This window comes from Pipra filicauda, unplaced genomic scaffold (assembly GCF_003945595.2).
Source record: "Pipra filicauda isolate LSUMZ 115617 unplaced genomic scaffold, ASM394559v2 scaffold147_size4022426_pilon, whole genome shotgun sequence".
NCBI lineage: Eukaryota > Metazoa > Chordata > Aves > Passeriformes > Pipridae > Pipra > Pipra filicauda.
The window spans coordinates 3,804,426-3,815,342 of NW_024103962.1; the positions used below are offsets into that span (position 1 = coordinate 3,804,426).

The 10,917-nt window shown below is 42.4% G+C and overlaps 1 protein-coding gene across 3 annotated transcripts in view; it reads right to left on the reverse strand.

The window, feature by feature from the left end:
• The window catches only part of SMYD2 (SET and MYND domain containing 2), a 29,477-nt gene extending 19,074 nt beyond the window's left edge, over positions 1 to 10,403 (reverse strand). The window contains exons 1-3 of one of the 3 annotated variants that reach the window (XM_027723700.2): positions 10,219 to 10,403; positions 7,407 to 7,470; positions 120 to 230 (exon numbers count right to left, since the gene is read on the reverse strand). In XM_027723700.2, the coding sequence (XP_027579501.1) occupies positions 120 to 230; positions 7,407 to 7,470; positions 10,219 to 10,400 (357 nt within the window). In that variant the 5' untranslated portion in view covers positions 10,401 to 10,403. Of the gene's footprint in view, positions 1 to 119; positions 231 to 7,406; positions 7,494 to 10,218 lie in introns of all 3 variants that reach the window. The other 2 variants (XM_039378803.1, XM_039378804.1) reach the window with 2 other exon arrangements.
• Positions 10,404 to 10,917: the final 514 nt, after the last annotated feature.

The window sequence follows — 10,917 nt, forward strand, 5'->3', positions numbered from 1 at the left end:
ACAGGAAACTTGAACGTATGTGCTTTGCAGGGACAGTTACTGTCGGTCAATTTTCATTTTCCTGCCTTCTCTGGCACCCAGAGTAGGAGCATACCTCCCAAGTCAAGCCTCTTGCTCACCTGTTTGGCAAGGATCCTCGCCGTTAGTCTCACGGTCTCTGAGGGATTCCAGTTCTGCCCGAAAGTGCACATGGAAGCACACTCGAGCTTGTGCATTGGCCAGTCTTCCTTCTGAAAACATAGAAAAATACAACAAAAAAGAAAAAAAGCCATGGAGATAAAGTGATGAAAAAGGGAATGAAGCAAGTCCTGCCAGATCCTAGAGGTCAAGTCAAATGTGTTTCCTTTAAAAAAAATAAGATGACGCTCACTAAATCTGAACAAAAGCTTAAGTCATATTTAAGGGGTACAGCTATCCTGCTTTTTTCAAACAAATTCACATGGGATGAGCCAAGGTCAGAACATCTTCATTTACTCAATGGAAAAAAAAGAATTAAATGACAAAGAAGCAAATAGACAACAGGATTTATAAATCACCAGTTCTTATTGTTCAGATCAAGCACGTGAGGACAGAGTAGGTCTGAGCTTGATGGCTTTATTGGGTTCATTTCCATTTAATACCTTGGCCCCTCATTCTGAGACAACCCTGGTGTAATCAGGAGTAATGCCTCTGAAGTCAATGGATTCACAGTCACTGCAAGAATCGGTGTATGTAGGGTCAAACCCAAATCTTCTGAATAAAATTATCAGATTTTTTCCTTAATGTTGAAGAATAAGAGTACAGCTCGACAATGAAGACACACCAGTATGGGCAAACACATTTTAGTTAAGAATGTATAGCATAGTCCTAGCTGAACATACAGTAACACTTGGACTGATGGCACAAAGCACCGGCTTTTGGCACTCTACAAGTTTCATCCAAAGCCACAGAATCTTTCAAAGGATAGCACACAATCACATATTAAGAATCTGCACTGGCACAGGTCATCCTCAGACTGCATCAAATTTTATTTTATTTATTCACTCGAATAGTCAAGCAAAGCACAGTTATTAATTGCTATATCTCATTCCAAACACACATTTATAGCACTGTGTTAGAACAGACCTATAGTGTTCTGTCTGCACAGAGAGCACCATGTTTTGTTTTCATATCAGACTCAAGTGAAAACTTGAAAACCTTTTTGCAGCTTCCAAAATGCTCTTGAGTTCCCTTACTATGATTCACCCAGTATCACACACCTTGTGTTGGCCCACTCCCCCAAAATTTTAAAAAATAATTAAAAAAACCCGAATAATATGCCCCATCACAGTGACTGAGTGGCAGGAACAGGAGGAACACAGTTTCCCCCAGCTGCCTAACCACTAAAGGCAAGAGGCATTTGAGACACTGGAGAGACACATTTGAGGCTTTCTAAAACATCTACACAGGATGTACTATGTTCTACATAGAACAACCCAAGGCTCTTAAACAGTCAGCAGAATCAGAACCCTCAGTGTCTTCTGCCTTGGCTGGTCAACTTATCACAGGTTTTGCAGATCAAAACCAAAGCTGAGAGCACTAATTTCAGAGTTACTACACCAAAAATTCTTCCACTGAAATCAGCTATTTTAACTGCCCTGGGCAAGGACAGCTTTAGGAATTTATTTTATTAGGAAAAGAAAGGTAAGCACCTGCCCCAGCTTTGTGTAGGATTCGAAGCAGTGCAACACTGCAAAGGTATTCAACCCCTCACAATGTCAACTCCATTGTCCTTGACATCTCAGTAAGGTGCTTCCAAAAAAACCTACATACAGGCTGCTTGAAATAAGAAGCATAAGGATGTGGCAATACAGACCAGAACCAAAATAGTATATTACACTCTAATCATGTCATGTGAAATTACACTCTCAACTCTCCTACAGCTGTCACATTATAAAACGTATCCCCAGAGAGACCCATTTCCTATGTATGCCCCAAGACTTTTTTCTGGAAAATTCCTGATAGCCTTTGCTTAGGAATCCACAGGCTAAAGGTTAAGAAGAGACAGAGGGAAATCTCATCTCTCACCTCTTCTTTGCACACACATGATACCAACTAACTTTAGGATGATAGTTGGGTGTTCAAAAAGTGAAGGCACAGAACCTGAAGTTTTGCAGGATTCAAATCCATGCACATTGGTTAAATAAACAGGAGAAATTACAAACCAAAAATCAAAATGCAAAATCATGTGCCTGTCTTGAAGCAGTGTTTTTAAAAATCCTTTTGTCCCTTTATTCTTTACACATCGTTAATTAAAATCTTTCCCCAGGCAGAATCATACTGAGTTATATGAACTAGTAGGGAGGCTAAAGGGACAAGATGCGGCCGAATTGTGTGAAATGAGATAAAAGCCTGAAACACCACAAAAAGAGAAAGTAGTGATGACTGAGTAATACCTGGGATGGAAACACTATGACAGCAGCTTTCCTTGCAATCACAGCAGGACTGTATTTTGCATTCTTTTCCACATTTTCCTCCACGTAGTTTGAATTATAACAAGTAGCATTGTTCTAGCTGAATCCCTAATGCTATATTAATGGTATTTTCTTCCTATTTTCATTACCTCCACGGTATTTCTCCTTTCATTTAGGAGTGACAACATTTTTGGAAGGGAAGTTCTTTAAAGCTTATGTTTTTCACATCAAAGCATGGAAACACTCTTCTTCACCAAGTTCTTCAAAAAGATTCCACAGTCCAGGACTGTTGGATTAATTGCCAGAACACTGTCTTTTATAGCTCAACGCAGGAAAAAAACAACAAAACCCAAAATGTAATACTCAAAAAAAAAAAAAAAAAAGACTCAAGTCCAAACAAATGTCCTTGCACCTAGACTTTTCACTACAATATAAAAACTCTGCTGTATTTCACTCAATCGAAAAGAAACAGAACAGACACAAATACCAGACAGAAATTATGGGCAAGCCAGTGCAGGGGTTAAGCCCACTTCTTCAAAATCTTAAGCCCCAACGGTGATCAAAGGGCATCCAACTCTTTAACTGAATTTCAGTGAGGCAACTTCGGTAAAGTTCTCTGATACAGCTCTTCAACAAGCAGCAAAGGTAGAAGTTTCACCCATCTTCACAGCCATACTTTCCTACCATCATTTACCAAATGCTGGGCCATAGAGAGTATTTGACTTCCATGGGTTAATGTTCAGCAGGTCACAGGAGACATTCATCAAACAAAAATACATGGATTAGGGGGACAGACACTTCCCTAAGGCAATCTTAAGCAGGGTCTTGCAGTGTCAGAACACTTTTTTGCAGAATCATTACAGCAAAAATTTCTTATTTTTTTTCTACAGCTCACCAAAGAGGAGCATGCAATTTCTATAAGGTCCCACTTAAAACACACCTGCTTAATGGTATTCCCAGGTCTCCACCTACATTTTGAGGCCTTCTAGCTGGTTAAAAATACCTATTTCCCTTACTCCAGAAATACCAACTACAGCAGCCTTTAACATGACACATTAAGAAAAAGCCATAAACATTTTGTTCAAAATATATTTCAAATATTGAAAGTCATGACAAAAACATCTCTTTCTGCACTCTGGCTAGCTGATCTCCATTCTGTCTGGAATAAATAAAAGCTACGTGTAATAAAAGCAAGAGGAGTTCCAGTAGCTGGTTCAAGTTCACCAGTTCCACAATTGCAACCACATAACCCTCTTAAAACATTTCTCTTCAGAGTGTTTGAGCAGCTAATTTATGAGGAGAAAAAATGAACACAGGTCTCCTGCTGTTTGCCTAAAATTATTATAATTTAAGAAGTCAAGACCCGAACAGCTGCAGATGGGGGCTGAAAGCCACTATTATAATAACAGGCCTGTGCTCCAAGGAGGCTATAGTGGAGAGCAGAATGGTATGAATCAGCTGGAAATCACAATCCCTTTTAAAAGAACTGGATTAGGGGTTGGGAAAAGAAAGATGGAGAAAACCCAGGATAGATCCAGCCCACAAAACACTGAAGGCAGCAAGGACAGGTAGTGAAGGCAAATTCCATTGTCACGTGTCCTGTATCAGAGACTGAATCCACACCTATGCAAACATCCAGCTCAATACAGGTCAAACCTGCAGTTATCTATCTTAAAAACAAAATAGACCAAAACAGGCAAAAGATACACGTTAGGGAGCTGTGCCAAGCCAGTGTGCATGCAAATGGGTGTGTATAGACGGAGCCTCACACAAATCAGTCACTACATCACTGCAAGACTTAGTCTCCTGGGTTCAGTCTCTCACAAAGCATGACACCACCTTTCCTGGCGACCAGGGCAAATGGATTATATTGCAAAGCAGAACCAGGTCAATCCATCAAACACCTGGCCATACAACAGGAGATGGACTTTTACCACTTGGGGGATCTTCAGCAAGGCAATTTCTCTTTGCATACCTATACCCACCTCATTTTCAAAATCAGAAATGCCACAGAGGCTGCTGTGAGGCTTCATTCATTAAATACTAGGAAAGTATTTTAAGAACCTCAAAACAAGGATACAATATTGCTCAAAAGAGCGGGAAATACATGTAGTGTCACTAACTTTATTTTCAATGACCTTGGTATTCCTAAAGAAATAAAACTCACTGAACAGAAACGTTCTAGATGCCTGCAATTATAAAATCTGTAATTCAGAAAAAGACATAAAAAAAAATTTGCTTCCTGCTGCACACTTTGGCACCTTTCTCCTTCTGATCCACCTCTCCCCACAATGAACAAAAATTCCTATGAATTGTGGTATAGCAGGTATTTAAGTAAGAAAAAAGTAAGCCCAAAAGCTTTGGGGTTTTATCCCAGACAGTGTACTTCATGCAGTAAACAGCTGTCAAACTGAATTATATTGAGTAACAAGGTATTAACCAACATAGGAAGTCATACCATGTCTTTGTTGGGTATGTCTAATTTTTACCTGAACCAAGCAAAGAAAACATGAGTTTAGAGAGGAAACTTAACTTCAAACAAATAAAATTTAAATGAACGATGCCATCACAATTCTCAAGTAAAGCCCTGCCCTTTTATCACTGTTGCATGAAGTCTCACATCCATGGAAGCAAAAGGGAAACATTTGCTGTACATTCCAGTGTTACAAGTTCAGTATCAAGGCACAGATAAGCCTTTTTGGCTTTGACAAAGAATTGCTGAACTGCTGAAAAATGCCTTTGAACAAGACAGGGATGAAGATGCAGTGTAGATTGTCTGTGTAGCACGTACAGTCAGTAGAGATCAGCTTTTAGAGAATATTATGCTTGAAGGTAACTTTGAAAGAATGTCAAGGAATTCAATCTTAGCAACATTCATAAATTTCATCAGACTGACTCAGAATGGCCCAAAAGACAGAAGACAGTGTTATATCAACTAGGGAGTCAACTTGTATATCACATGTATATCACCAGTAAGAATGAAGTGCTAGTACCTAGGTTTGTCATACTATTGTCTAGGCACCAACAAAATCTAAAAAAGGCCTTTATATTTTAAGAATCATACCACTCACCAACAGGTAGAGAAGATTTTAATTCAACAACTTATCAGACAGATAGGCTTTTACTGAGCATCATCTTCAACAGATTAAGGACACTCAATTTGAGCAGTTCAGGTTTTTATTCTAGGAACATGTACCTTTAGAGAGGGAGAATTCTGAACACCCAAAAATAAAAAATAATAGTAAAAAATTCAATCTAAAAAAAGGCAATACATGTACAAGACTTTACCCAGCGGAAAAAAAAAGAGAAAATCCCTTCTGGTTTGTAAATATAAAAGTATAAACTCTGTCAAGGCTAGAAGTCAGGACATTGAGGGAGGAACACTTGGAGGTAAAAGCAAAGGACTGTGTATGAGAAGGAATAAGTTCTTCTACTTCCACCATATCTACTTGTTATTTTTCCCAGCACAAATTACTGGGATTTCCTACTTCAGAAAATCTTGCTTACCTGCTTCCTAAACCATGGTGAATTTTATGTGGCAAGAGAAGAAACTCACAGTCAGATAAAAACTGCTAAACAGCCAATAGTATTTCCCTCCCTTGTCTAGTTAAAAGCTCCCTAAAAAATAATGTCCTGTGGAAACATTTCTTAGAAATAAGCATTTTTCATGAATGAATCATGGGTTTTTAGGGTTTTTCTATACAGTCTTTAAAACTCATCCAAATTCCTCTCAAGACACTTAAGGATGCTCATACAGTAATCTTCCACTCTGAATATCATATAAACTACTGCAAATTTTGTAAAAAACTTATTTCCATTAAGCATTTTGAGTCCTACTGGTGCCTCAAACCCAACAGGCTATTTGATTTGCCCAAAATTCACTAAGATTCTATGGGAAAGCAGAAATCTGGGGAGGTAATAGAAGGAAAACTAAGGAGAGGCCAGGCTGACTTTAAAACTTGTGCAACAAGAGAATCTTTGAAACAACAGTGGCCACGTCCAAAGCGCCTGCAAACAGAACAGCACAAACCACAACATCTCAGTCCAGATAACGACAACGAAGAATTCTTTGCATGTACCCACACATGCAACAGCACGCTACCACGTAGGAGAAGGTTTGAATTATTTATAGCTAACACGTAATTGCATGCCAAACCTTTGGTGACTCAAATCCTTCATGAGCATTGTTCCATACACCCTGTGCCCAGCGCCACAGACCTTACATAGCTTACTTTATTCAACTAGCAATCCATTTGAGTTATGCACACGTAAACTGATAATTCTTCCATATCAAGCTGACAGCCCACAAAGGCTATAAACTAGTTCTGGCACAAGTTTTTTGGTTTTTTTGAAAGGTGCTTATTGTAATTTGAAGTAAAAATGGAGTTAAAACTGCATGCAAATGTTCTGGACATCTTCATATCACTTTACTTTAGTGTACGCTTATATTTAAAAAGTAAAGTATACAAAAAGAATAAAAGTTGCCAGAATGAGTAAATTAGGGAGAAAGCATGGTAGGTTTCAAATGGTTATGACTATGATCAGCTGTGGCAGTCCCAGTACTCAAAATATTTGCAAGGATTCTAAAAGAAAAAACCTTAACAAAACTCCCTTAAGATGGCTATTTAGTGATTTGATTTTTCCATTAGACACAGGCTCTTACCAGTTTAGTGAGCTAATGTTAAATTATCTGGTTTGTCCTTAAAGGAAGAAGTAATACAGACATAATTAGTGGGCTGACAGGCAGGTCTAATCAAAGTCTCAGTGGTACCAAGCCCTGAAGCTACTGATCTTGAAAGACTCATGCAGACCGTATCCAAATCCTGGTCAGCATCTGTAGGATGCTGAAAATGACTGGACTGCTATTAACCATAACTACAATTAGAGACTGTAAATGCCACACAAACAAAAATTGGGAGTTAGCAACCCCTGCCCTCCTTCCCCCCCGCACCCTCACAAATTGCATTATCGTACCTGGCATTCCACATTGCAGTAAAAGGCCTGTTTACATCTTCCACACTTGGACAATCCTTCTTTCCTTAAAAAGAAAACAGAAGTATTCTGTCCTGAAATAAAATTGTATGCTGGATCACTTTTTGCACATTGTTTTGCATTTCACAATGAATACTGTATCTTCTTCAGGGCACTACAACTACAGATTGAACTACATCTTTGAACAGCAGACACTATTTTTATTTGTTTAGAGTTCCAAAAGCAAGTTTTTCCTAACAACTGTTATTATGCAAAAGCAGCACTCTGCTGTCCTGATAAATTGCTGGGTTTGTAAACATGTTATTCTATGCTATTTGACAGACAGCATCATTTTTTTTGCCACTGTAAGATGCATAATGAGCTAATTTTTCTTGTTTTCCAAACTTTCCAACCCCTCTGTATACTTGCTCACCAATTTTAGCCCTTTGCTTTTGCTTTGCCCATTTTATTGCTTCTCTGCCTGGTTACAGAAACCTTTGTTTCATAACTGTCTCCCAACACCAAGAAAACATATTGCATTATTAAATACACTGTTTGATCTGCTGTCACCTCATAGCCCCTTACTGTCCCACTAAAGTCTTCTCTGGTATCTGTGTATTCTGAGCCGACCTAAGGCTCACACCTTCCTTTTTTTATATTTGTATGTATCCCAATAGAGGGAACTGCTGAAAAGAAGGTCCTTTTCTGCTTCAAGGTTCATGTGCTGTAGCAGATGCCACCAAAAATAGAACGTGTTACCCAACGAATGACATTTTGGTGTGACAGCAATAAGGATCTCTCAGCAGTATTGAATACTTTAAAATGTCTGTACGCCCTCCCTGGTGTAAGTGGCAAAAAGAAATTGTCTTAAACTGAGTTCATTGGACTAAAACAAGGGTGAGTGTTCTTGTATGACATGATAAGGTACAACATTTCAGTGGTCACTAGCATCCAGAGCCCATAAAGCACGGCAAGTCTGGCATCCCCTGATTGTTCCTGCAAAGCAGAAGGTGCAACGTGAGTGAGCCAGGCTAACATCATGACTCCTCTTGCAGACAGCATGTACCTCAAGCACAACCGTGTATTTAAAGTAACAAACACTATCTCATGCAAATACAATGTTACAAACTCATTTTGCCATGTTACTTCAACGGTTTTATTACCAAATATCAAAGTTTCTCTGCTCAAGGCTAGCGCTGAGCCCACAACCTTCCTCCTAACATCCTTTGCAATTTCAACAAGTAGAGTTCAGAATCTAGTACATGCTAGTTCAGTGCTAATGCAACAGTCACAGATAAAAAACACGTCTCAGCACTGGCAGATCACATTACATCACCGAGGCATCATTCCTCTTTATGGCACCTCATCACCCTGGTGTGAAATAAGTTTCAGATTACCCACTAACTGCTATGCTACCGCCTTCAACATATTCCTTGATCACTGTGCTCCTCCAGAGCTCCAAAGGAAAAGCTAGCAAGGATAACAAGCAGTTTATGTAGGATGATCCTGGAGATGATCTTTAAAATCTATTCCACGAGATAACTCTTATCTTTACAGCATTACTGCACATCAAGGGAGCATGGAAAGTATTCCTTGGTCCTTTGGTAGACAAATCTGAATGTGATAAACAAAACCAGCAGTTAGCCACAAGAAAAAAAAAAAAAAGAAAACCCAACAACACCTCCACCCAAAACTTAGGGGCTGGGAAAAGCCACAGGTGTGAAGGAGGAGAAGAAAACCACTTCAATTGTACCCTTCAACAAATTAAGGAACTTCACTAGGAACTACATTAGGTGCTCATATGCAAAGAGAGCGGTGAATAAAGTGAGTAAGTCATATATGTAGACAATGTAATGAGGAAAGAAAAAGGACATATTGATAAAAATAGCAAAATTACAAAAGCTGTTTTCCTTTACTGATGCAAACACTAACATATGCTCTGAGTTATAACCAGGCAAGCACTGCGATTCTTCAGTGAGCTGCCAGAAGCCATGAAAGTACTACGACTTCTAAAAATGTGGCGCAGTGTGACATGTGACGTGTCACAGTGTCATGTGCATGCCTGATTTTCTAACGGTAACCCTAATCTGCTTTTTTTGTTGTTGTTGTCTTCCTGCAGCAGCTGGCATTGAGAGGCTTGTAGCAAACGCTGGAATACCTGCCGCAGGTCAAACGGCCTCTCCACACAGGCGAGGAGAGCAGCTGCAGAGGCCCCAGGAAGCTCGAAAACTCGAGCACCCCGCAGCCCACCAGCGCCGGGAATCACGAAGCACGCAGCAGCCGGCAGCGCTCCAGCCCGAATGCTCCCAGTCATGAGACAACGAACCTCTTGTGCTGTCTGCGCCTTGCCCCAGCAAAAGCAGTTTGCCAGAAGACTAAGGGTTTGGACAGAGAAGAGAAAATATACAGATATTGCTGTATATTTCATTACAGTTATACATTCCGTTCGCACTGTGGAAATGCAAAGCTTGAATAAGGCGATTGCAGAGCCCTCCTCTCTTATCAAACACTCCATTAAGACCATTGAACATTAAGTTATTACTAAACCAGACGGATCGATGAAACTTCCTGTGAGAGGATGGTTACGCACGTGCCTACGTAACCGCCAGCGCACGGGAAAAGCAGAACTTTTTTTTTTTCTTTTCTTCCTTTTTCCCTGAGCTGCTGAGCAGGGAAAACCAGCTCTGAAGCTAAAAGTTTCATCCTGCCACAAGGACCACGAGCCGAGGAGGAGGGAATTTCTGCTACCGAACCGCCAGCAGCTGTGCCGGCCCCGCCACCGCCCGCCGAGCGCTGCCCGGCGCCCCGGCCCTACCTGGCAAAGCAGCCGTCGCAGTGGCCGCCGCGCTCGCTGACGGTCAGCACGGCGGCGTAGGCCGGGCAGCTGAACAGCAGCTCCCCCACGGCGAAGCGCCGCCGCGCCCGCAGCCCCCGGCCCTTGCCGGGGCTGGCGAACCGCTCCAGGCCGCCCGCCTGCGGCGCCGCCTCCGGGCGCATCCCGGCGGCGAGGAGGGGAAGGGAAGGGGCAGGGGGCGCCGGGGCTCCGAGCGCTGCCCTCCCGCACCGCGTCCGCCGGCACACGGGGGCCCGGGGAGGCCGGCGCGGCGCTGCTGCCGCCCGCGCCCGCCGCGGGAGCGCCTCCTGCGGGCGGCGGGGGACTCGCCGGCGGCTGCGCACCCGGGGAACCGCGGGGCCGCGCTGGAGCGGGCCGGGGCCGCTTCGGCCCGCTGGGTACCGAAATCCTGCCGGCCCTGCGGCCCCTCGGCCCGCCCGCCGCCCACCGGCATCGGGGAGCGGGCTGCCTGAGCACACCCGCCCTCACCGGCGCGGCGGGAGCATCCCCGAGACCCGGATCTCGAGCAGCGGGCGCCCCGAGAAAGGCGCTCTCCCGCTGACCTCGCAGCCCTCTCTGCATACGAGCACCGAATATAGTTCCTAGTAAAGCGAGTCCCATTAATTTGGAGAAGGGTACAGCTGAGATGATTCTCCTATCCTCCTTCACACCAGTGGCTTT